Below are 27,133 nucleotides of genomic sequence, written 5' to 3'. Positions count from 1 at the left end.
CTGTGGCTGTACCAACTAAGGTGAGTTTAACAGGGGAGAAAAGGATTCTGTTTGTTCAATACCCATGAATAATGGAAAACAAAGTTTTTAAATTTTTTTCATATGTAGTATTGACCAAGTCTTTCCCATTTGAAATGAAGAATATTTCAGTGTGATTATTTTTGGTGTTTTTCAAAACCAGTTACATAAGTTAATTTTCATGCTGAAGATTCTTATTGATTTTTCTGGACAAGAAATTACTACATATTTTTACACTATTACACTGTGTTCATGTTGGTTTTTTTTCCTCTATAAGAAAGTCCCTGTAGAAGGGAAATAGGAGCCAACTCTGAAATCTAAAATAAGGACTAAACAGCTTTTCATTTGCCTTTCTACCCTTTGAGATGCCAGAAGCAATTTCCTCTTGAAGCTGACTTCCTTTCTGGAAGTGATTTTCATCTCCAACCATGTTGAGGCTCTTTTCTCATTCTTTCATTCTGACTAACTTGCTTTTTTCCTGTCTGACTTTCTACTGCAGTTGGGAACTTCTGGAGGTAAGGAATGACAGACAAGTTTCTCTCTAACTTTCTTTTTCAGTTCTTCTTTCCCCCTCGCCCCCCCTCACCCAGTCAGTCTAGAAGGACAAACAAAGCACTATTGGTGTCCTCTGCAAGAGAGCACTGATAGGGGCTGGCTGTAAATTGACGTGGCATGGAAAATCTCTGCTAGTTGGGAGCAGCTCTAATGTTGCTGCGAAATCCAGCCTACTCGTAGCCAAGTTTGTAGCTTGAAATCATCTCGAGCTCACTGCTTCTATATTAAAAATGAATGGAAAGTACCTTTGCTTTTCGGTCTGGGAACTGGACTTTTTCTCTGTTTGGATTTACAGCTAATAGGGGAAAAAAAAATTGAGGGGAATTATTTGGTTCCCTTTTTTTCCCCTGTAGTAGGAGCGACAGATCTTGCTGCTCCCCCCACCTTTTCCTGCGACTTAATCATTTGCAGATCTTGCCATGGGGTGCGGACTGAGAAAGCTGGAAGACCCAGATGAAAGCAGCCCTGGAAAAATCTTTTCTACACTGAAGAGACCACAAGTTGAAACAAAGACGGATTCCGCTTATGAATATGTATTGCTGGATTTTACCTTGGAAGGTATTTTTTTTATGCTGTATCTTTACTATTTTGAAGTAAGAAGGAACAGGATTTAACTTAGTTTTCTCTTGTTTGACTTACAGTAAATCTTAGGCACTTTTGTCAAAGCTAGCCAAAATGCAAGACTTTTATTTTGAAACACATATCACGACGAAGGTTCTTACTTGTATAAAATTACAATGGAAACTGCTGAAGTATTTTTAACAACCAAACCCTGCAAATTATACAACTGTCCTCGTTAAGGAAGCTGGCTAGAAACTGTTAAGAGATTTTTCCTAGTTTCCTGTGAGTCACATACTGCCATCCGTACTGGCTTTGAATAATGGTTGTCTGAATTCAGTGTGACGGTTCAGAAAATACACTGTGCCTGAGCCTTAATTGAATAACAATTTTTTAAATGCACTCAACTTCCGAAAACAGGCTGTCATTGTCCTTGTTTCTTTATGCAGAAGTAAGCCTGTTCCTTAGTTGTATATCAGGAGTAACTTCCCCTCTTACGCCCACCGCGGTCTCTTGGTAGAAGTTTCTGTTATAAGAGTCTGAGTTTTGTCTTGCTTTTTTTCCCAAATGCTTTACTTGTAGTTGTTGAATAGTCTTTTGAAATTGTGACTGAAATGAAACTAAATCTGTATGCATAGCTAGAGGCAGACAGTGCTCTGTGGGATACTTCCTTCCCGAGTGTGTCCCATCTCTAACAGAGCAACTCCCTGTTCCACAAAGTTGAAAACATAAACAAGCCCAGATGGCTGCCCTCAGAGCACAGACAGCTCACTTTTACAGTCACTTCATAGTAACTTGCATTTTGTAACAACCTAGTGTACTGGAAATGCTTAATAACAAGGATTTGAAGTAAATGCTGTTACTAGAAGGGTTGGATAAAGGGAAACAGTGTAAGTGCAGGTCTTACTGCAATTGCAGGAACTTTTTCATAAACAAAACTTGGCTTTTGATTATTTTTTAATGTTGTAATATTTTTATTTTAAATACAAGAGTCTTTTCATTAAAAAGCTGTATGAGACTAATAGATATATTCTGCTAGGTTACATAGTACTAGAGATCTAACTTTGTTCTGTTTATTTACATAAAAAGTTTCTCATTGGTTTTTTTCCTTTTGAAGAAACAAAACTATCAAATAAGTAGTGGTAAGATATTGGAAATAAAGCTAGGCTACCTAGTGCATACATTAATTAACTACTGATACAGGAAGGATAAATTTTTTGGAAACTGAAGAGCATTCAGTGTTCTTAAATAGCCTCTGTTCCAGATAGTTTTGCTGTGTTTTCAAGTTACAGTTTCTAATAGTGTTTTATAAATTACTTGTTTTAAAGGTGGCTGTGACCTTTGAAGTAATAGCCCATCGAACATGTGCAATTAAAGGTGTAGCTCTGTTTTAATAACTTAGCAGTACAGCAGTAAAGATTCATTTTCTGTTGTTTGTCTGATAATCAGAATTGCTCTGCTTCAGTGGAATTATGTTAAATAACTGAGATCAGTTTCAGACAGTTACCTTGCTCTTTTTTAGGTTTCTTACTGGAAGTAAGGGGATTTGTAAACAAAGGTATCTTTGTATTGAATGGTTCTAGATATGTATATATAACCTTAATTTTTTTTTTGAAGTCTCTGTTTTTAGAGCTAAGATGAATACAGAAAAAGAATATGGTACATATTTCTACTGCCTTGGAGGCATTTTTCAATTCTGAGTGTTTCTAAAATGGGTGGATTGGCTCAAGTTTGGTAGAGAATATACTGAGCTTTTTTTCTTTTTTCCTTCAGTCAGCTTGCTCATGTACTTGTTGCTATTTGAATGTCCTTTGGCTTAATTAAACTGAGAGCCCTTTATCACTTCAGACCAAAGTTTGTCCTCTGCTGTCAAGTTGTGTATTTATGGCACTCATTCTGCTTTGCCTACTTCCAGAGCAAAGTCTTCCTCTGCATAGGGGATTTACGTGTGCCCGAGTGATTTCTTGTCACTGGACCTTGCACCAAGAAAAACAGAAAGTCTGCACTTAATAATATTTTAAGACCTTACAGTAAACCATGTCCTGCATCAGGATAAAAGTATAGCAAGCATAAATGCGTTATTTCAATTCAATATGCCTTATTCTGTGCTTTATCAGGTATATGCAACGTGAAGTCAAAATGAGCCTGCTGGGGAAACTTGCAGCAGTCCCTGATCTTTTCTCCCAGGCCATGATGCAGATTAGGTCAACCATGCTGTAGTCTGAATTTGCTGGCTGGAGTCCCTGTGCATCTTAACTACTTATTAGCTGTGCACCGAACCTTGGCTTCTCCCTTCCTGGTCCCCAAAATGCTCCCATCCCTACTGTAAAAATTAGCTTTGAGTTCCATGGAGGATGATGGCCATCAGGGGAATCCCAAACAAAAAAAAAAAAATCACAGCCAATCTTTTATTTTGGTGGACTGAAGTAGTACAAAGAAGAGGGAGCAGTGGACACTGAAGTGTAATTTTAAATGCTGGTCAGTGACTGTAAATCCCAAAGTCTCAGTCATGAATCATATCCCAATCACACAAACAGCTGTTATATTTTGAAGTCAGTTTGACCAAAAAGTAGGGATAGTTTCTATATTTCTTCAAAGCAGAATGCTTATGCATTATCCACTATCCTCCTATTAGGGAAAAGAAGAAATATTGATGCAGCCTACTAAGATGACACATGCTGTCAAGTTCCTGTCACTCTGAATGCCAGTGTGAATATGTGTGAAATAGCTGTTTTGTCATCATCTTCAGTATCCTGCATCTGAGATTTACCATGCATCTGGAAAGTTAGCTGGAGTTCTTATTGCTACAGTATTTTGGCTACCTGTTGAGAGCAGATCAGGAAGGAAACTTTTGTTATGAAAAAGGGTTTAAGACATTCATAAAATCAGGGATGTGGCAATCAAATTGCATCATCCTTACTTTTTTGGTCTGTAGGCTATGGAGCAGTTATTTCTCAATACATGGGCTCTTGGATTTAGAGTGGAATCATGGGATGGGAGTATTGCTAATGACAAAATATCATCTATTTACAAAAGGGAAGCTGTGATAGTGTCTGCTTAAAGAAAAAGTGCAACAGCCTTGTCCTTATGACTGAGAATGACAGTTTAGTTAATAGCTTGTATTTGTTGGATATCAGCAATAAACCATCAATATGTATGTTGGTGATAGTTTCTGGTAGTGTGTGTTTCCCTGGTATAAATTATCCTGGTTCTTCTTGATGGCTTTTCTGTTAAGGTTCTTACAGTGACAAGCAAAGTAGGCCACCATTCCTTTTCCCATTAGTAGAAATTGGTGTTAAAAAGCATTTGAGTGTTGTAAAATACTAGTTTCTGATAGTTTGTGGGGGTTTTCTGGTCTTTTTTTAAAGCCCTCAGTAAGTGTATGAATGTCAATATTATCTACATTTTATAGAAAGCAGTATAAAGAGGCTTTACAGAACACTCCTTGTGAATCAGCAGAGTTCTAATTCAATTTATTAGAATAAATTTTTTTATTTGTGCAAACCAAGGAGTCATATCTCTGGTTTATGATGGTTTAAAGCAGTAGGATAGACAAACTTAGTGACTTCTGTGTCTTAGGTCCTTAAATTCCTTGCTATTGCCAACCTGCACTATAATGCAGATAGACAAGGGAAGGTAGGGACAAGAAATTAACTCCGCAAAGTGATGAGAGATTTATATAATTGCATTTACTTTATTTTTTATTTCATGCATTTTTTTAATTACAGAATCAAAGAAGAGTTAGTGTGTTTAGGTATTTGCAGTTGTATGGTTAGATAGGGAATGTTCAGGGCAGCACATTACACTTGCTTGTATATTGGAAAAAGTGTTGCTTAGTTTTGACTGAGGCATCCTTTGGTGCAGATGGGCACTGGTATTAATGCACAGAAAGTCCTGCAAAGAGGGATCCATCAGGATCCAGGCAAATAGGCTGCCTGGAGCAGGGCTCACCACTAGACCAGCACGTTTCCAGCCAGGCTGTTTTGTTGTCAGAGTTCCTAAGTGCAAAAGATGAAAGCTTTGGCAAATCCGTGCTGGTGTAATGGCTCTTCTGCTGCTATTTGTGTATGAGTATTGATTTCCTGCTTTCTGAGGGCATCTAGAGTTCCAGCTGTACTTGTGAGAAACAGGAATTACTGACCCATCAGACTGACTGTAGCAGAATATGTATCTGTTACCAGTGTGGAATCTTCCTTTTTTCTTTGCAAAAGCTGTGGACCATTTTAAAAAGGTTCTCCAAGAAGTTTTCCCTTTATCTCTGTAGTTTTCCCAACAATAATGTACTATCTAGTTGCTGCCTATTGATGCAAAATCCCTGCACATGCTGAGAGGGACCCTCCTTAGAAATCAGCTTACTTAGGTGATGTGTAAGTTTGGTGAAAAAAGGAACTGGGACTGTCAAAGTGTCAACTGATACTCCTCCAGATCATTTCTAAGTGGAAAAAAAAATTAATGGAAACAAATCAATTGTTGTAGGCTTAAATCTGTTACGTGGAAATTTACCTGAAAACTGGAGTTGAGGGATACTGCATTAGTATGTTTAAGGCTTGGACTAGACAAAATAGTTGCTTTGTTAGGTTCAACTCTATTATGTGTTTAGATGTTAACACAGCTTTTAAATCAGCTTGGCAGACCTTGATCAAACAGAAAATGTTGCCAAGTATGTTAAAAATAGATCGTATTAAGTTGTAAAAATAGGTACTTGAAGTAGTTGAATAGTGTTGAATCATCCGTGAATCTGCTTTTTCTTGTCTAAATAGAACTGTAGGTTTTAATAAATGGCTGGGGATAGGTTTTGTGGATTTGCATGAAAGGAACTCACCCAAAGTGTTTATAGACATACACAGTATCATGTGCTTCTCTTCTGCTTTCAATGCTTTGTAGCTTCTTCAAATCCAGAAGTGATCAGGATCAGTTCTGTGTTGGATATAGCAGCTCGGGTGGAAGAGTATTACAGCAAAGGCTATGTTGTGGGAGCTGTGCATCCCATTCTGCTGCCAGTGGCACGGAGGAGGAGCTTCCCTGCAAGTCACATGTATCGAGTGGTGCTCTCCCGGTTAAAGCTGAGGTAACAGGGAAATTACTTGAGTACATTGATCCTTTACTGAAGCCATTTGTGTGTGGGCTGCTCAACATTCATTGCTTATCAGTTTGAAATGAGCACCTCGGATTGGCCAGTTAGTAGTCTTTAATTAATGCTAAGCACACACTAAGCTAATGTTTCCTTTGCCTTAGTAAATAGCCTAACAAAATCCAAAGTGTAATATCATCTGTCTTAGAACTTGCAGCAAATAAGATTAACCAAAATACTAGGAGAGTAATAAGCTGCTTTAAACTATCTCATGCTTGCTTTTTCTTGGTTTTCAAAACTTTTGTCTTTCCCAGGGGAAAATGACATAGATTGTGAATTAATTTGTCAGGGATAGTTTGGGTTTTTCCTTATTAAGAAGAAAATCTTCATTCTGGAGCAGAGGTCATACAAAAGCTTTGTTTTGACACTGAGGGAGAGGCAGGAGCTTGTTTATGTTCCAGATCCATGGTCTTGTTTATTACTCCTGTTTTTACTGCATTAAAATCACCATGTGATCCTAAAAACACATGCAAAGCAATGTTACCATTCATTAGTTCCTTTGAATGCAAAGAAAATAACCTCTTGTTCTTATTTTGAATAACTAGAAAGAAGATTTCTTACAACATTAAAAACTGTGAAGCTTCCCCTTCTCTCCTGAGTCCTTATGTGATGCACAAAGGTTCTTGTCTTTATTTGAGGACTGGGAAGTTGTGAATTGGAAGCTGCCTTGCTGCCACTGCAGTAATGCTTTCTCTAAGTGTTCATTTGAGAGAACTTCTCAAACCCTTTGATTAAACAAGCCTTTTTGGGAGTATTTGCTGTTCATGCGACTTAACCTTTATAGATTCATCTGCAAACAAGGTGAATGCTGTTCCTGTGGGCAGAAAGTTGAGTAAGAAAGCAAAATACTTGCCCTGGAGCTGAGGCTTCCAAGAGCTGGCACTCCCAGCACATGGCTCCCATTCTTTGCCTTATCGCTGTAGATGTGGCATCCTTTGGAAGTTGTTGTTTCAACAACAGGCCCTGAATGGGTGAAGGATGAAACTGTAGCATACCTGTGAAACTGGTGTAGGTTCCAGTTTCCTTCCCAGGTGCCATATGTACCAAAACCAGGCTGGTTTTGCTGTGGGCAAATACACCTTCTCCAACTACTGTTTGGAAGGTCATCTTCTATATTTGAATGTGTTTTATCATTTAATTTTGAATTTATTTTCTACATGAAATTATACAAAGAAAGCATCAAATAAAATCCCATTATATTATTGGCATACACTAAATATTGTCTGACTAATAACTGGCTTTAGATGAAACATGAGTGCTATTCTGTAACTTTAAATGGAAGTTGGGGTTTGTCAGCTTCAATATGGGAGATTCAAACATTATTTAACCCTCAGTAAGTGTTTTTGCATTGTGTTCCTAGAATTTGCCTATACTGTTTCATTTAACAGCTGCAGCTCTCCTTTAGTTACAAAAACTAAGCAGCAGCTTGTTAACGGTGTTAAAGGACCATTTCTATTCATGGTGTGTTTTCTACAAAACAATCTGCTTTGTGCTTACTAAATTTAGTTTTAATTTGTGTGTTTTGCATTGTCAGAGATTTTTGCATTTATTTATTACAAAGGCAGAGCTGTTTATCAGTAAAGCTTCATTTCCAAACTATCTCTCTGCATGGTCTTTAGATTAAATTCCTGTTAAATATTAATATTCTCATCCTGGCATTGAAACACATAGTACCTGTCATTTTGTTTAAGAAACAGAACAAAACACCAAAACCCATTGACTTCTAAATAGTATGAAGAAGCATTGTCAGGATTTCATTCATAACTATTCCAAAAGAAAAGAATTCTATATGCAAGCATTTGCTCAAGTTAGCAGCAAACTCCTGACAAAGACTGCTTTCTTTCTGTGTTCTAGCCAGAAGCACGCAGCACCCAGAGCACAAAGGCACCCCAGGCTGGTGATTGAGGAATGTCCTTTAACATATGAAACACTGACAAATGAAGTAGTGAAAGAACTGCTAGAAAAGGTAAGGGAGGTTTTTTTCCAACTTCTCTTCAGATTTTTGTTTCTGTCATAAGTGTAAGCTACATTTAGCAGTTGTGGTTTTAGTTTTGTGTTTGTTTTATAGAAGCTACAAAACTTCTCTCAGAGTGAGAAGAGTTACTTTTTGTCAATATCTCTGTAAAGCTTTGGAAGTCTTCACTGAAAGCAAAATCAAGCTCAGTCTCTCATTATAAAACACTTGTATGATGTATGAATGTTATGTTTTTCTGAGTTGAGTACCCAAGAAGAAATGTTCTTTTCATTCTTCAACAAAAAATACAACATGTATAGGAACTAAAATAAATATTTACTTGGCACAGCTTTTGAAAGTATTGTATAGTTACATAAAACTTCTACTGAAATGCAAGTTCTAGTTCTTTTTGTGTTTAACTTCCTCAGCAGAATTGAAGACTTGCTGGAATAGGAAGCTATTGTTATTACAAGAGTTAGTGGTATCTTTTACATTAGTTGCCAAGGAGGATAGTAGAAGAAAAAGCATGTTGAAGATCTTTTTTAATGCTCTTTGAGATTTCAAGAGTTGTTTGTATTTTATAAATGGCTTGTTTTGACTTTTTTGGGTTCTTCAAATGTAAAATGTGATTACATTATGCATTTATAATATATATATACCTATTCCAGGTTGTTGGTGTAGTGTAGCAGACAGAGATTAGAAGGAAAAACACACTTGAAATGAGCAGTGATGGAGTCTTGGAAGCATATCTGTTACAGAAGTAGTATGTGAGAATAATTTGATTTTTTAATGCCCTCAGTTTTAGAAAGACAGAACCATTAATCCAGTCAAGTCTTTGTACTTTTTTTTTAAGCTCTAAAACAATCCAACTTTGTGGTGTTTCAGGAAAAAGATTTTCGTTTTGTTGGTTTTTCTCTGTTGCTTATTAATTTCAAAGCTATTTTGGCTGTCCTTGAAGCAGCAGCTCTGTATGTATGACCACAGTGATTGGCATACTGTATCATTGCTGTACATAAATAATGAGTGTAGATAGACTGAGGTGTCACTGCCATGGCACTAAAAAGGGATTGCAGTACCATCAGGTGCTTGATTTTTTTTACTCACCCTGGGGATTAATAGTTTATGTGAGTAAACTGAACAAAGATCCTTCCCCCTCTGCCCTCACTTAATCCAGTACTTCCCATGTGATGTCTTTTTCTGAGCTGAAGCTCCTCTATTTATCTGTGAGGACTTTACGCCAGAGGGGAGCATGTAATACAAGGTGTCAGTGGGGTCACCTTCCTAAATGGCAGCACTCCTTCACCCAGGGGAAAAAACAGCCCCAAGAACAGACACATCCCACAGATGGCACAGATGTTACAGTTGTGCATTGAGACTTCAGTGCCAGGAAGACACCACTGGCTGAAATAAGAGGATCTTCATTTGCTTCTATCCCTCTCCTTTCTCTGCTCCTCCACTGTCCTCAGTAATAACAAAGCTGAGCAGCCTCCAAGGGAGCCAGGGGGCAATGACTCATGCCTCATGAGAGAGATACTGGCCTCCAATACTACAGAAATGTTTTTAGTATGACTGGCATCACAAATTTAGAGAAATATTATTTATTGCTCTGCCATGCTGCTTTTCAATACAACACAGTAAATAAAGTACTTTGAGTTTGTTCTAAATGAGGAATTTTGTATACTCTGAAGTCAGTACCAGTGTTGGCCACCTTTCTTGGCCTGACTCCAAAGGCATGCTGGAAAACTTCCATTTACTTTGAAGCAGGGGCAGCATCAAAGACCAGTCATCCTTCTGAATAGTGTTAGGCCTTTATGTCCTCAGCAGTTTAGTGAAGTGGTTCATGTATGTACAAGTTTTAAAGAAGAAAAAGGTCTATGCAATTGTAAAATGACTTTGCAGCTAAGTTTTATGTTGTATTGCAGGTTAATGAAGCTGCTAAAAGAGGAAAGAAGTTTGTGGGATTTGTAACACAACATTTTCCTCATCCTAAAGCCTGTAATGGAACAAGTGCAGATGGAGGTGCAGAGCTGGAATCAACGCTGGGCAGAAGAAATAGGGAACACAGAAGAGAAAACTTTGAGGAAAGCTATAAAAACTGGAATGAAGGGACATTGAGTGGTCACTCATCTGAGAGTGGGGTAGAGGAGGAAATGCATGGAGAAAGCAGACTGTTAGAGGATTCAGATTTCCAGTTTGGAAAAGAAGTCAGCCCTTCTAAACCACGGAAAGGAGATGGTAATAAATGCTGCTTGTTTGTTGCAGAAGTAAGGTATTTTATTGAGGCATTGGAAAAAATAAAACAGTGTTTTCTGTTGTATCAAATACTAGTTTTGGAAGATGCCTCTACACATGCATATGTAAATGCATACATATTTCTAAAAGAGTTGCCAGCAAAAAAAGCAGAAGGAACACTCACCTTCTGTTTTATGTATGTGAACTGTAGTAATATATTGAAATCATATTTCAGTTTTCATATAGACCATTGTAGATGTGCTGTCAGAATTCTAGTTTGCAATTTAAAGAAAAAAAAGAAAACCACAAACAAACCCCCCAAAATCACCCACAGTGTAATTGTGGCTTGAAATGTGGCACATTTCAAGGTTTTTTGCTCAATATGTGTATAACAAACATGTGGCAGTAAAAATCCTTCCTTTTAGAAGGATGCAGTTGTTATAAAATATTTTCTGGAATGCACACGTAGGTTTACTCAATATAAAATTATAAACACGTAATGATTTCAAAGTATACATTGTGATTCCAGTTGTGCCTGTTTCAAAGATGACAACAAAGAGAGCCCCTTCCAGCTGGAGCCATAATTTTACATGCTTCCAGGCAACTCACATAATGTACACCAAATAAATCCGTTCATAATGGATTCTTTCTGGTTAATGTGCCTTCAAGAAGTGTCCTGAAAGAGATCACTGAAATTAATGCATTGACCATGAAATCGAAGACAATAATTGTTACAAAATGAATTTCTTAGAGAAAAGTAAGCATTAGAAGTATAGGAAGGAAAAGCATAATTGAAAAAATGCTGGTGCTGTGATAGACTACTTTGTTGTAGAAGGATGAGGTGCTTGGTGTAGTCTGTGCAAAAAATTGTCTGAAACATTGACTTCTGGTTCTGAAACTCTTAAGGCCTCCTGGCTGCTAAGAGGAAAAGGTAGAAAGAAAGAAGTAATCTGAGTAAGAGAACTAATGCAAGACAGAATTGTGTGGAAAGCAGGCAGCATGAAAATTTCATGTCAGGCTGCATTCCCTGATGAGCCAGACATGTTTTAATTGCTCTCAAAAGCAACCTTTTCACTTTCCTGTTAAAGCAGCTCTCCAGTTTGTAGACTCTAAGAATGATGACTCTAAGAACAGAGATAATCAATGTCCCTCTTATTTTTAACACTTGAGTAAAAGCAGTTTTTCTACAAGTGAGCCTTTATAGCATAATGTTGTAAAGCTTAACTCTTCTCTTACAGCTTGAAATAGTGGGTTTGCTATATATTAGCAGTCCTGTAAGGAAGAAGTGGAAAACTGGGTTCTGTTCAGGAGGGAGCAGTGTTTGTACAGGCTGGTGTGACCAGGTAGATCAGCAGCCAGTGCATCCCCTACGTGCAGTGTTCTCAGGAAACGTCAGAAAGCTTAGGAAGGATATGCCAGGCTTCTCTACACTAGTCAAATAGAAAGTCACTGGAGTTCATGAGATAAAACTTCCGGAAACTTAACCACCTTTCTTGGTCTATGTTTTATGTAACCATCATTTTGAAAAATACTGTTGTGAATTTTCCAAGGCAGTCTTGCGTGTATGTAAGTATGTACTGCTCTGCCAGTGTGCCACTTCAATTTACCTCTGCTCAAAAGAGGCAAAAAACTATGCCCAAGTCATAGATTTGGGGAATTTTTACTGTTCTGTTGCTTTTTGAACTATTGTATTGAATTTTGACTATAATACATTGCTTGCAGAGGTAAATTTCTGGTAGATGTGAGGAATTGAATAGTTGTATTGGGAAACAATTTTCTTTTTCTGTAGAGTAAGGGATCTCACTTCAATAGAGGGTAAAAGAAATTAAGGTTTGTCATGATAAACACATCTATTGTGATGTAAGCACCTGTGAAAGTGATAAAACTGTATAAAGAGTTATCTCTTACTGAAAGCTCAACATTTTGTTCTGAATTTCCCTTATTCTGGGCACATGATGTCGCCTGCAGTGAGTGTAGTAACACTTCTCAAAGCAGAGAGGGATTCTTCCAGATATTGGTTCAGATTACTTGCAGTGCAAATCCTATTTTGGAAATTTCTGTTTCTGGAGCCTAGAGAGACTGACTTCTTAAGTGGGGTCATCTTAGCAAATTCCTTTGTTTGGACAGTGCAAAAACTTTGATATTTAGAGGTTGGTTTGCATTGATTTTGGCTGACCAGCAGTATTGGGCAATCCAAGAATATTTCTGGGCAGCTGCTTTGTGTTACTTCTCTACACCAGTGACCACAAGTGTATTTGTAGAACACACTCACATAGTTGGGGTTTCATTACTTGCATCAGTGATTTCTTAATATGCTATGGCTATGTCAGTTGTTAGTGAGTGCTTGTGTGGGACTGATTTTGTTACAGCACTGCATTAATACCTAGACAGAAAACCAATTGAAAGATAAATTTTTGTATCCTTAACTTCCACTGATCCATCATCATTTTATTGTGGGAAAATCCCAGTAAGCTAAGCAACTAATTACACTGATACTTCAGAGAATAATGGGTTAAAGCCAGTGCAAGGCATTCCTTACTTTTGCAAGCTTAGAAAATTGTCTTTTGTTTTTATAGTTGCTAGTAATTGTAGCCAGAAGTTCCACAAGTGGCAGAAATGAAGGCTGTTTGCACTGGTTTTTCTTAGTCCTTGTATGTTCTCTTTATGCAAACCCCAACTACCTGAAGAATTCAGTGACAGCCCAGCTGTAATAAGTTCCCATTTTCCTTATATCCCAAAGTGTACCACCCCTCACACCTTGTCCTGAGTGTGTTTAGGTCTTAAGCAGAGCAATGTTAAGAACCAATTATTAAAACTGTTGCTTAGAAATAGAAAATTATGTTAAAATAGGAGATTAGTAATATTACAAATTTTGGAGCACTGTCTTTGAAGTTCATTCTTCCTTTCTTTCTCCTTAGACAAGCTCTATACAGTCTTCAATGTTTTTGATGATGATTCTACCTGCTGGACCTACCATGAAGGTGTTTTGTCTATGAAAGTAACAAGAAAGGGGCCAGTTGTTAGTACACTGGAAGCAGACTGGCTAGAATTAACTACATTTTATTATAAACAAGGATTGGCCTTAGTTGATTCTTTTGTACACTGGGAAACTTCTAAAGGTGAGTACTGTCCCAGGGTATCATGAAGCTTTTGCTTGTTCACATAGAACTATGTAATTTGAAAAAAATTATGATTATATTTTGCTTCTTGATGGGAGGGTATATATGTGACTATGTCAAGATGGATCTGTAACTGCCCAGAAAATAAATTACTCCCTTTTAGGTATCAGATTCCACAAATTTATAGTGGACGAAGTAATTGAAATTCTTGCTTTGTTTTATCAAATTGCCAATTTCCAAAGCAGCAAACTAGAGCAGCTTTATAACAAAATCAGCCTTTTGTGCTAGTTCTTCTGGTTGGGTTTGTGCTTTTTCAAGGAAAAGACAATAGGATTAAATGTGTTTAGAACTCTTGAACTCTGTTGCTGGTAAAATATGTAATTGAGAAATTCATTTCCATTTGAATTGGATTTGTCTGAAAGCCAGAAGTTAAAAGTGTGCAAAAACCAGTAGTAACTACTGTTATACAATTACTTGAAAAAAGTGAAGAAAATTGTAGTTCCCTAGTGTTAGGAGTACAGACCAAAGCAAACTGAGATGATTAATAAATTCCAAAACAATTAACTATTTTAACAAATGTTGTTTGATAGCAAACCTACGCTGTATACTTCACCAAGGTGATGCTTTGGTTGCATTTGTACCTGTCTTGCTTGTACTAAGTTGCAATTTGTTGATGTTCCTTTAGACTTAATTATTGCAGTGTAAGCAAGTGAAGTACGGGGTTGCAGTAGAGAAATGTCTTGTCAAATCTTAGTTGAAAAGGCTCCAGGGACCTTAAACAGTTTTTTGTAATGCTCAGGATGATTAACAAGTGTAATAGATAATTAATAATGTATTAAAGTGGCTTTCATAAGTCACTTTGTCTTAATTATACGAGGAGGTAAAACTACTGTCAGTTTGAGCAGCTGCTGTATTTACTATGCTTTATCCTTTTTTTTGATAATTTTGATTTAAAACAATATGAACTCTTGGATTATTGAAGGCCTTAATGTAAAAAAAACCTGCAAAACACAAGATCTTTGCAATTTAAATTATGATTCTTAAAAAACAAAAGCCTGACACTAATGACAACTCTTCAGTTTTCATTGCTCTCCATGGTTCTGAGTGTGAATCACAGTGTTTCTGTAGCTCTGCAGTAAATTTTGTGACTCAGAGGCACATAAGCTCATCAATGTAGATTTACTTCTGATAGAATTTGGCGGCTAGTCCCTCTCAAACTGCATATTTTGTGCACATGAATAGTCTAATGCCACAGTTTGTAGCAGTCATCTTTTTTACTCTGAAACTGTTACTCCTTTTTATTGAAATCAGTGGAACAACCAAATTTCCTTCTGTGGAAGAGAGGTGGGAATTCAGACCTCTAGTTTTCATTATGAAGTTTTTTTAGAGCTGGAAAAGAACTCTCTGGAGATCTGTTACAGTTCACTGAAGGGTGGTTTTGCAGCTGTTGAAATTAATCTTTGCAGCTGTTGTCCAACAACAGTTTTACAGTGTTCCATTCCCCACAGAGAGAGCTGTCTGCTCTTCTTTGCATGAATAACTCCTCGTCTTTAATACCCAGGTAATAACATATCTCATCCAGTATTGGAGGGGATTTAATGCTGATATTCTGAGGATTACATGATTTTGCTGTACCAGTTTAGTTGGTTAGTCAGCTGTCAATGTGAATCTCCACAAAAGGCTTCCCAAAGGCTGTTAGGAGGAGGAGAACCAGAAACTGAATCTGTATTTGATGCACAGCTTTAGTTTGGGCCAAACGGATGCTGCTGGCCTTTGACATGTGAGTCAGGCACTTGTGCTCTGAACTTCCTTCCCATCAGGAATCCTCCTACAATTACTTGTTCAGGCTCTTCCTGTGGCCATTTGTGTATTTAAGTGGCTGTAGTTGAGCTTTACACTTCATGGTTCACTCATTTTTGTGCTGTCTCCCACCACACCAAAAGCCACATGTCTTGTCAGGAGGACAATATTGAAGTTGAGGAAAAAAGGGTTGTGCCCATCCTCTGTAATGGATATGTTGAATACAGGGAACTGGAATTGATACTGGAGTATGGAAGGGGTTAATGCTTTTGAGACAGTTGTTCATAGTTCAATTTGTGTAGAAAAAAAGGGATTTTAATAATAAGTTGACTTGCACACTCCATAAATAACCACAAATTTGAGTTTGCTGAGTCATTTAATTTTATTTTAGAGAACTGTTCAGTGAGAAAGAAACCTCTTGTGTACATCTTGTTAATCTATCAACCTAAAACTTAATGCTTATGTTTATGTTCACAGGGGATTATTTGCCCAAATCTTTAGAAGGATTATTTATCTATGAAGAAGAAGGTGCTGGGGTTCCAGGATCTACCAGGAAAGGAAATGATGCAATAGTTGTTGAACAATGGACAGTCATTGAGGTAAATAGGTGATGATTTAGCAGTGCTATTTCCTCCTGGTATTTTTCTTTGTTTTTTCCTTTAGGATGCTGGTACCAGTGTTCCATAAGCATTCTGGATGGTTTCCTGAAGTCACCTGCATAGGCTTTACTAAAGCCCCAAATGATAAAAATGAAATCACATTTGTGGGCATTGGTAAATGTGCGTAAAAGAAATATGCCAGAGGAATTCTGGCCTGACATTTGTAAATGTTCATACCAACAAGTACCACTACCAAAGAAAACATCTTGGGGGATTTTTTCAGACTAATTTAGGTCTAATTTCAGCAGGTGCAGGTCACTTTTTTTTTTTAAAGGAGGAGAAAATAGCCAGATCTAGAAAAACAAGAAGAGAAAATTGCTAGTAAATTAATTCAGTACGATGTTCAGATATGTGTTTTTACTGCTAAATATGGAAGACTTGGGTTTCCTAATAAATTTACATCTGCTGCTGTAGTGGGTTACAGCAATAAAATTACTTAAATTACTCTGTAGAAATATTCTTATCATTTAGGATTATTGCTATGAATGACATCTGAAAGCACTTGTTGTTGGATTATGTTGTTGGATTTTCTTACTTGTGAAATATCCAATGATAAACACATTTACAAATGTGAAAAAAATTAACATCAAACTGAAGACTTGTATGTTTCAGAAAAAAAGACCACCACCAAAAAACCCACCAAAACCTTAAGTATGTAGCTAAGTGAAATGCTTATTTTTCATATGTGGAGTAAATAAAGATGTCAATTGAGACACCTAATTATGATGCTTTAAAAGTTTTAGGCACTAATTTAACGAAGTGACAAGTTTAATGGATGAGATGCTTTGAATTATGTCTTGATGAGTCAGAGCTCATACCTAATGTTAATAAATTCAGTTTTCCATGGATTTTGTAGTCTTGAACTTCTCAAGTTGTTTTCAGTTTGAAATAATGAATCTCTACCAAGCAACAGTTTGATGTCATCTTAAAGGATTATCTCATTAAAAGTGAGAGAGGGGAGGTGTTGTAATTGTGTAGAAATGCCAATAAAACCTGTACAGAGTCTCTTTACTACTTTTTATGATTATTAATGTAGGGGTGTGAAATTAAAACAGATTATGGACCTTTACTGCACACGCTGGCTGAGTTTGGATGGCTGCTGACCTGTGTCCTGCCTACACCCATTGTACGACATGACAGGTACCCAGACTCTTGATTACAGCATTCTTGGTGTGTATGGCTGAGAATTATCAAATAATTACTTGCATACTTGAATGTAAAAGGAAGAAAAATGCTGCTGATGTTAAATGTATGTGAAGCTTGAGATGTAAGTAGCATTTTCATGAGGGCTTTGCCATATCTGCTTAGGACTACTGATTTCAGTGATTCTAATTCTAAATTTAAAATACATTGTGTAAATCTAAACATGAAAGATTTTATGTAGGAAACTTTTTATCACATACCCAGTCCACAGCAATGGGGGTTACTTATGCTTCAACTAGAAACAAGTGTTGAAATATTTCACTATTTTAGGACCTTGGTGAATGACTGATTTAGACCATGGAAAAAGCCATGTTGTCACAAGACAGTCATGGAGTATTTGTTGCAAATTAGGGCAGAGAATGTGCTAATCCAGCAAGTTATTGGGCTGTTTCTCCTCTCTAATATAGACACTATGGTTCAACTCAAATACAATACCAGACTACTGGATTTCAGGTCTCTAGCTGTAATGCTTATTTAGAGCATTGATGGGACTCTTTTCTACCTAAGAAGAGCTAAATTGCAGACCTGGATTCCCCATAAGGTTCCAGGCTTGCTTTTTTTCTTCTTTTCCTTAGATAACCCCTCCCAAAACAAGATACAACACTAGATGAAGCATTCTTAATGCCTCCCTTCTCTCATCTTTTTTTAAGTTCTCCACCCATTAGAGTAAGATTGCCAAACTTCAAAAGCAAACAAATGTACTGAGGCAGGGCTTAGGGCTCATTAACAGCTGTGGAAAGAGTGGATGGCTTGAGTAATCTTTGGATCCCAGGCCTCACTGTGTTAAATCAAGACAGCATGAAAAAGATGTGCATGGAAGATTCTAAGAAAACTGTTGCAAGAAAGTAGAGTTCTGCTTAAGTGATTTGGCATAATTAAATCAACTCACCCCATGTAAGAAGGAGGCTTTTGGAAATAGGTGTTGGGGTTTTTTGGAAGTGTTTTTTCTAATAGTTGACTTTTCCCAACTGGTTAAATGCAAAGACAAAAGAAGTTGTGGTAAAATATGGCATGTTTTGTACCCTTTTTTTTTGAGAGTCTCTGTTTTGCTTTCCTCTGGAAGAAGTGGTTTCCAGAATATGAAACAAATGGTTATCCTTTAATTTCTTCAATAATTTTGTAGTCTAAGTGTATTAGCTTTGAACATAGTGACTTATAGACTATATGAACTACCAGGCCTGGTGTTCATAAACAGCTGAAATTTCAGCCAAATCGTGGTGCTTGAGAGTAAGTCTTCAGAATCTGGGTATAATCTTTGAAGGATGGCAGGGAGATTTTAGTCGTCATGGTGTGTTCTGAGTCATAGGATGAGAGAATATTGAACTTCCAACCTTTTGTGTCCCACAAGCCTTGTAACTGAACCCATCCCACAGGGTTTGGACAGCAGGGTCAGGAATGTCCTGAGCAGCTGCTGAGTGACACTGGGAGTGTCAGCCTGTGCTTGCAGCACATCAGATGGTGCTGGTTTGTACCTCAGAGATCACAGAGCCAAGGCAGGGCCAACTGAAAGATGCAAAGTGCTGTAAGGAAAATAAAAATAGGATGCAGTGCTGTAGGAAGCATTAACAGATTGATTAGGCTGGGGCTGTTCCTTGAATCAGTGAGAATGTACCAGGAAGATATTCAGGTCTCAAGCAGTGCTGTATCCCAGATGTGAAACAAGCAGAGCATTAATTGCAGTGCCCATGCTAAAGGGATTCTATCCTGGCCAAATCTGAAACTGGGTTCATTTTGTACCCACGCCAGAGTAACTCAGCCTAATAAAAACCATTTGTTTTCTGGCCTAAATGGTTGAGTAGGACTTTGTATGAATTGTCTAATGCTTGTTATCCCATTGTAGCTTGTGAGTTACTCTTGGAAGAAATAGGATGAGTCATGCTTTGTGTGCCTGTAGTGTATCTCATATACAGCAATTCAGTTTGCTTTTAAAAAAGGAAAAAAGCTTATGAACAAGAATGCCTAATTAGGGATTGAGAATTCATGAGAATCAGAAAATTAATGTCTTCCTGTTTTGATAGGCTGAGTCGTGATTGATAACTACTATTTTTAGGCAATGATGTTGGTATTTAAAGAGGAGAAGAAATTCCTGCACGGTTACTGTGTGTCTGCTATGAAAGATGCCATTACTGTGGTGGTGGTGGGTCATCCTAGGAATGCAAAAGTCTTAATAAAGAAGGACACTTTATGCTGATCAACAGCTGGTTTTTTCCCCAGACTCAAAACTCTGACCTCAAAACCCAGCCTGAATATTAAGAGGTTTCAGAAACAGTGAAGAAACTAAATAAGCAACAACTCGGAATGATCTGACAAAATTATGTTTTCATGTTTACTTTTAAAATAGAATTTTTGCATAGCATTTAAAGAAAATTTATCTATTATCCCCATTTTTACTCACTGTAGTATTTTCCTCTGTCTTCCTTTTCTCCTAATTTATTGTAAAACTTGCCCTCATGTCAGATCTTTTGTGAGTATTTGCTTGTAAATTGGTATTACTGCAGTTTTTAGTAGTACCATGAGTTTGTAGAAGTCCATACATGTTTGTCATTGAAAACTAGAATTACTTTTAAGGCTTTTTAAATTTTTCATTTAATAGTACCTTTAAGCCAGGACATTTAGTATCCCAGGCTGGTGTCTGTCTCCAAACTGAAAGTCTAGATGCTACCCAGTTCCAAAGGAGTGCAAAGTTATATTTTTTTGAGAAATGAAACTACCCACAAAAAGGACACCTGCATACATGAAAATAATTTTTCTTATTCCCTTTGGTCATTTCCAGAAAATCTTGTCTAACATCTTTTCTAAATGTTTTTTACATCAAACATTCATGCATTAAAAAATGGATCTGTAAAAGCCAGAGCCATTGGCAGTACTACTGAGCTTGTAGCTTCATGGTGTTTTGGAGATCTTAAATACAGACGTGTAAGAGGACACAGTTTTGCCCATACAGCATAAGCAGACAAACAAATTGCTGGTGTTTCAACAAAAGAGTCTCTGTTGCTCTTCACCACTCTTAAAAGAAGAGACAGGAAAAAGGCTTCAGCAGCCTTACTCTGCAGTGACCTTTATTTCCCTTCCCTGATTGCTGTAGTCCCTGAAATGGCCAGGGCAGGCTATGGGCAATGCACTGCAGAAACACTGACTTTATGGTTATGCATTTATCCTGGCTCACCACTTAATCTGTATTTTCAAAATGCCCTGACTTATGCGGCAAAGAGGGGATGTAGAAATGTGAGAGAAACTGTGGAGCTTCCCTTGCTCTGAGCACTTTTTCTCATTTAAATTCTGTGGAAATCCCACTGTCATTGAGTTCTTTGTGAATTAAGCTCATAGCTGCTTTGTCGTGTGCGGCATTTTAATAAGGTCAGACTTAGAAATTTGTTAATTTACTTCTTGTCTACTCACCATCATGTCCTTTTTCTGTTCTAGTAGAATTTGTACAAGCTGTAGCTCAGTGTTTGGGTTTTTTTCTTTTCTCTGTAGGAATGCAGACACTGTTACAAAATAAGCCTTAGGCTCTTCCCCATGCCAGAGACTGTGCTCAGATTTGTTGCTTGGAAGAGACATTTTTCAGTTGATCAAAAGAGACGTAACTGAGGCACAGAGAAATACCTAACCAAGTGGAATAAGGTTGCAGGATTGCAGGTTTCCTTGTATTGACATAAAATCTAAACACTTTCTTTTAATGAATGCAAATAGTGAGGTAGGGACTCCTGGAACAGGAAACCTTGTTAGGCTTAAGGAAACGAATGAATTTGTTCTCCTGCATTTTTGTTTTTCCCACAAGCTGGAGTTTTAGTTTTCTGTTCTCATCCAAGGAATACATGCAAAGATATGCTGTGACCTGAGTTGAGTCAGACTGAAAAAAAGATTGTGAGGGACCAAACAAAATCACAAATCCATCATGACTAACTATTGATCCGAGTGGCTGTTTATGCTGAGAATAGTACTGGTTTGTGTACTTTCTCAGAGCTTACTTCCAGAAGCTTTACTGGGGCAGGCTGTTGACAAGCTCTTCTGAGCTCATAGGAACAGGTCTAATCCCTGGTTTTTCTTGGAGCAGGTCCCTGATGTTAAATACAAAATAATTTTCAGTTGTGAAACATGCACCAGTTGCCTTGACTTCATATGGGTGGTGTTTGATCTTGTGAGATATCCATACTGAAGTAAAAGCTTACATTGTTTTAGTAGTTCTTAGAAATGTTATGCATAATAACACAGTTTTATGGTTGATAGAATAGGTAGAATCATAAATACTTCAAATGAACTGCCATGTCTTTGATGTTTCTGTTTTGCTACTCATTTAGTGCACTATTAAATATGTAGTCACCCTTTGGCCAAACAATTTCAGTGTTTTACCTTTATATGCTTAAAGATCTTACTGAATACTGGCCAAAAGCAGCTGAGGGGAGAAGAACTTATAAAAATATAGTATCTGACATTTAGAAGAAAACAGGAATTTTTAAAATCTTCTTATTCTGGAGTTCTTGTCCTGAAATTGTTTCACTTTCAGTGACATGGAGTTGGAGTTTGTATTACATGTCCTATCAACGTGGTGACATGTATTTCTGGTGGAAAGCTGATGGAAATACATTAAAACTTACAGGATGTATTTATCACCACTACTAAGGGGGTGTAGTGCTTATGAAATATCATATCAGTAATATCTGGTCTGGGGAGCAGCTTCACTTGTCGTGTTTATTTTTCTACAGAATTCCCTTTTGGGAAAAAAAGAAACACCTTTGCTTTGTCTACCATAGCAGTATTAACATCTGTAAAAGTTCCAGGACTGAAGTTGCTCTTCTTTTTTTCCCCCCTTCTTTATTTTTCTTACCAAATATTCTCTTGTCCTGCCTATGCTGGTACCTCCCTCATACAAAACATCTGGTGTCATTCATCTCAATCTTGATGCAAAGCTTAATAAAACTGAGCTGAAGCCCTTTATCCATAGGTGGTGAGGCAGCAAGCTTATCCTGCTGTGTCAATTTGATGACATTTTACAACTTTTATTTAGCAGTAAAGAATGTTAATTCCCAAGTTTCATACCGCAAAGTATTGAGAGATTTGCTGAAGCTATGGATCTATTAAGATTGGGCCTGGTTGTGGTTCTATTAATAGGTAGTAATATGTTGCTGTGTATTTAACAGTGAAGGTTAAGTTCAAAAAAGACTTGTGAAGGTTTGATTCAGATGTAACTGTGCAGACTTGGATTACAAGCAGGAGCTCTGATATTTAAACTTGCAAGAGCACACATGTTAAATAACTCCAGTCATGGTAATACAAGTTACTGGTCTGTCCCTATTTTCATGTGCATCACTTTAACCAAGTCCTATGCTTCTATTTTTAAAAAAATATCATTATAAAACTATTGAGGAATTAATAAACTGGATAATACTCTAGTCTGTCCTCTTCTCACTTGTGAACTTACACCCACCCTAAAGTTGACTTCAAATATGTTAGTGACAATATTGCCTTTAAAACCTGGAAAACTATTTTCTTTAAATTTCAGTGAAGGAAATCTGGCCACAAAGCAAGTAATTTTTCTTCAGAGACCTGTTATGTGGAGTTCTGCTGTCCAGACACCAGAGGTGAGTAACATTTTTGTGGTATTAATATTAAAAAAATTACTACTTCACATAATGGTAAGATACAGAAACAAACTAGATTTGAGAATTAACAGGGGAAAGAACTGGCAGAACATGCTTTCCCTGCAAATGAGTTCAGGTTTGTGGATGTTTTTTGCAGCTGGATCACGTTATTTTTTTTCCTCAGCTGTTATCTCTTAAGCCATAGAGAAAAGCATGAGCAGGCTAAAAGCCTGTTTTGTGCTAAGGAATTACTGTGTCTCAGGTGAATGTGTTTGGCTATGCATTATTTCCCTGGAAGTCTTTAGGGTGTCTGATCAAAATCCTGCATCTCTTGCACATGAAACAGAAAACTGTTTTGACCTTCAAAACGTCAACTTTCACATTTTTAGAAGAAAGGAGTGTCAAGCTATGCTCTAAGGGATACAGTAACCTGCAGGTTATCAGGGTGAAGGGCTGTTGTTGCATGAAAATTTGTGACAGAGATAGAGGCTTTAAAATTCCTGCAGCTGAACCTCAACAACTGCAGGAATTGCAGTTAAACCTCAACAACCTTGTCCCTTTTGGGTGGAGGTTGTATCAAGTGCTTTGAGGATTAAGTGACTGACGGTCTCCACATTCTGCTCCAAGTGTCACAATTCCTGCACCAGCACACTGCTGCAGTAAATCCTGCTGTGGCCAGAGAAGGGGGAACTCCTGGTGGACTTTTCTTTGCCAGGTCTTTTGACATACTGTGATGGGTTTCCATTTTTGGTTCTTTCTCGATTTCAGTGGCTGATCAGCCTTTCTCTATTCAACATGCCTTTCCTGTGATAACCTTAAGCAGTTAGGAAAGCTGTGAATGTTTTCACTCACGTCCAGCAGTGGAGTGGTAACTTCACAAACTCATTCGTGGCATATAATTATATGGCAGTGATACCAAGCTGTTTCTTTCTCTATTTATATGAATATTTCCATAATTCTTCATATTTCTTGCATTTTTATTTGATCTCTCTCTGTGTTTTTTTTAACTGTCTGTTCAATGTGTTGCCATCATCTGTGTTTTCCTTTGTTTAGTGCTTCTAAAATATACTCTTCCTTTTTTTGTTCTTCTCCAGGCTTCTGCTTATCTCCAGCCTAACTTCCTTCTCAGTGTGTCCCCTGATAATTAGTACTTCCATGCCTGGAAGAACTTGCCTTCAACATGTACACTTCAAGCCCTGTTTGTTTTTGTCTCTGCCACTGTCTCAGTTCCCAGTAGTTCTCGTATGCTATAATTTATTTCTTCATTTTTAGAATTGGAGCTTTTGCTTTTTTGCTCTTCAGAGTTCTGTGTAGTCTCCTTTGCCAGTGTCTTTATCTCTCTCCATTCATACCCTCTCCTAAATTCTGCCAGTGGATTTTTTTCCCTAACCACCCACTGTGTCAAAAGCACCTCCAGCTTTTATCTCTAAAACTTTCTGACTTCCTCTCACATGTCTGACTTACTCTCACATGTCTGACTTAGTAGTTTTTACTTCTTTTTCTAATTCATTTCTGAAAGTATTTTTTGGACCACAATTTTTGATAGCAAAATTGTAAATGTATAAAGCAAAATCATGCCAGCCATAAAATAATGCTTCTCCTGATGTTTCGTAATTCTTCAATACTCTGTATATAATAAGGGCATGAACTCCTGATACTTTAACCCTTGGGAAGGCATAATGTCACTTCTAACTATGTGTCTTAAAAGGCAGTATAACTGTATGTCACAAGTTGGATTCTGCCAAGAGATGTAATACAAACCAGTTCTGTAAAAACATTCAGTCTCAGGAACTGATGAATCTTTGAGACATGGCTTAAATTAAAAATAGGAAGCATTGTACTCACTGTTTAAATTCTTTCACCCTCTTGTAGAATGATGAGCAGCCTTGGGTATACAAATAAAATGTGTTTTGTAGTTGTTGTTTTATTGTTGTTGGAATGGGAAACATTTGACTTAAGCATTAAACATACTCAAAGTAAACAAGAAATAGCTGTTTTGCAGCTGTTTACATCAGGATTTCTATGTTTGAAATCTGAACAAATTTTTTTTTTTCAGTACCAGTGAGTGTTTTTCTTCTCTACCAGAAATTTCGTTATGCTGAGGTCATTTAGCTTGGGCTAAATAGGTAACTGGGCTGAAGCTGAAACATTTAGCAGAGTTACATTTTCCTTCTGTTTTGCCAATTGCGTTGGTTTTCACCATAATTTTAATCCTCCATTACTTGGTCTCTTACTCTCACAGGGTTTCTTTTCTGAGGATGGAGGATGTTATGTCCTCACAGCTCATCTCTCTGCCTTCTTATATATCTGTGGGGCAGTGAGTTATGGCCTGGCTTGTGGTTTATGTGATAGTACAAAAGCCTCTTGGGTTACAAGGGCTGTACTGTCTCTGTGGACTTTCTGTTTGTCACAAACCATTTGTCTTTCTAAGAAAGGGTTCAGAGGATGAAATGCAAGATTGAACCATGCAGTGCTTGAGGGGGTTGTTTTTTTCTTTTCTCTTTTTCTTTATTTCCCTTAAACAGATTTTTCCACCCTCTTTCTGTGACGTCCAGGCAAAACTTATTTCCTTCTGTTTCTCCTGAGGCAGTGCTGTTTCCCTTTGTTTAATTTCCCAGTGTTCCCTGTAACAGCTTTCCTAAACATGTTTCCTTTAGCCACATAGGCCATTGTTTTTACTGTTTCAGCAGGGTTTGAGAAAAAGCTTAGCAATGTACAGAAGGGGGACACAAACTTGCTGAAGCATAGTAAAAGTCTGTAAAGTGTTTGTGGAGGTTTTTTTAAGTGTCTGCACTGTGTCCTTCTTACGCTAAAATGCAGCTCTGTGCTGAGGCTGGATTCCCTCTCAGCTCCATGTGCTCCTGCTGTGGGCAGGGCAGTGTCCCCTGGCAGACATCTCCTGGTGTAGTTGTGCCTATGCTGAGAGCAGGGCTCTAGGCAGGTGGCTCAGGGCACTCCTGCCTTGCTGGCCCTGCTCCTCTGTGTGGCTCAGGGCACTGACTTTATCTCTGGAGGGGCTGCACCATCACAGATCTCAGGAACTCAGGTAGCTCCTGATGCTGAACTGAGATAAGCCCTTTATTTATTGCCTCAGAGGACCCTTAGCACAGTCTGGTAGCTCTATCATTTGCAGCAATCATGATCTGCTGACTTTCCCTTTTGACATTGGCAACCATCACTTCAACAGCAAAGATGTCAGGCAGTCCCAATGATAAAGTCAGACTGTATTAATCCTGAGTTCCTCCTGTGCAAGGACTTTGTAGATCCCATTTCAAAGGGCTGTATAGAGCAGCCACTGACTTCTATCTGCATAGATTTACCATGGGAATGGGAATTGCCTCCTCAGATAATGGCAATCTCCTGTTTCTTGAGAGTTGCACTCGTGATTAAAATGCAGCTACACCAAATTTATCCATGATCCTTGCAAAGTGTTTGGCTCAGTTGTTTTTCCCTAAATAAACTAACATTTCAACTTTCTCTCATTTTTCAGAGGAAATCCTTAAGACAGATAACTGGGGAAGAAAAAGGCAGGGTGTCCAGCAGAAGTGTTGGATCAGACACACCTACTTTCTGCCCTGTAGAAACTGGACAACCACCTGATGAGTTTCACCTATCTCCTTCTAAGCAATGTTGGATCAAGGAGGGATCTTCCCATTATGGAGGCTTCCCAGGATTCAGTAGCAGTGATGGAGTATTAAGGGAACTGGATGATGGACAATTTGACCAGGAGGATGGAGTCACTCAGGTCACATGTATGTGATAAGTAAGTAACTGCATCAAATGGACATGTACATAAATCACACAAATGGGTTTTTTAAAAAAACCTACACTACTTTAAATACATTGGTATAATCCTATGACTGTTCCCAAACTCTTTTTTGTATTTTTGTCATTTTCCATGTTGAGTTAATCCTACTGTAGTAATAATACTACTGCAAAATAATTTGTTTTTCTGTCTGTCTTTAATAGTATAACTACATGACGTGGGTGCTCTGCTAACTTGTTAATGCTTTTGACAAGCAAGGAAGCAAAAGCTGCAGAACAGTGACAGTTTGAATTGTGTGAGAGAGAAAGGAATGAGGATGTTTAGAATTTTCCACAAGCTGGAGGAATGCTTTTGGGTTTGTTTGGTTGTTTTATTGTTGGGGGTTTTTAAGGATGTTGTAAATATTGGTGGGGAAAAATGAACTGTCTGGCTGTTGTTTAGTTTTTTTAATATAATTTTCACTTTATTTGCCTTGCCTAAGTTCAAAAGCCTAAAGAAATGTCAAGTCTTACAGTAGAGTGTTAATAATTTAAGCTACATTCAGACTTGGTATGGA

General features: G+C 37.7%; 1 protein-coding gene across 2 annotated transcripts; it reads left to right on the top strand.

The window, feature by feature from the left end:
* Nucleotides 1-402: 402 nt before the first annotated feature.
* Nucleotides 403-27,133, top strand: RFTN2 (raftlin family member 2). Of its 2 annotated transcripts, none has more exons than XM_054277742.1 (10): nucleotides 403-533; nucleotides 985-1,131; nucleotides 6,016-6,199; nucleotides 8,117-8,228; nucleotides 10,139-10,451; nucleotides 13,367-13,567; nucleotides 15,845-15,966; nucleotides 17,063-17,166; nucleotides 22,733-22,811; nucleotides 26,302-27,133. In XM_054277742.1, exons 2-10 carry the CDS (start codon nucleotides 993-995, stop codon nucleotides 26,569-26,571), a joined length of 1,524 nt encoding a protein of 507 aa, XP_054133717.1. In that variant the 5' UTR covers nucleotides 403-533; nucleotides 985-992; the 3' UTR covers nucleotides 26,572-27,133. The 2 variants fall into 2 exon arrangements, with proteins under 2 accessions (XP_054133717.1, XP_054133716.1); XM_054277741.1 differs by having other exon boundaries at nucleotides 927-1,131.

This window comes from Melozone crissalis, unplaced genomic scaffold, assembly GCF_028551555.1.
Source record: "Melozone crissalis strain CALT ecotype California unplaced genomic scaffold, PUWL_Pcris_2 ptg000023l_1, whole genome shotgun sequence".
Classification (NCBI taxonomy): domain Eukaryota; kingdom Metazoa; phylum Chordata; class Aves; order Passeriformes; family Passerellidae; genus Melozone; species Melozone crissalis.
The sequence above is the reverse complement of the archived record's forward strand: the minus strand, read 5'-3'. Positions and strand labels throughout refer to the sequence as shown.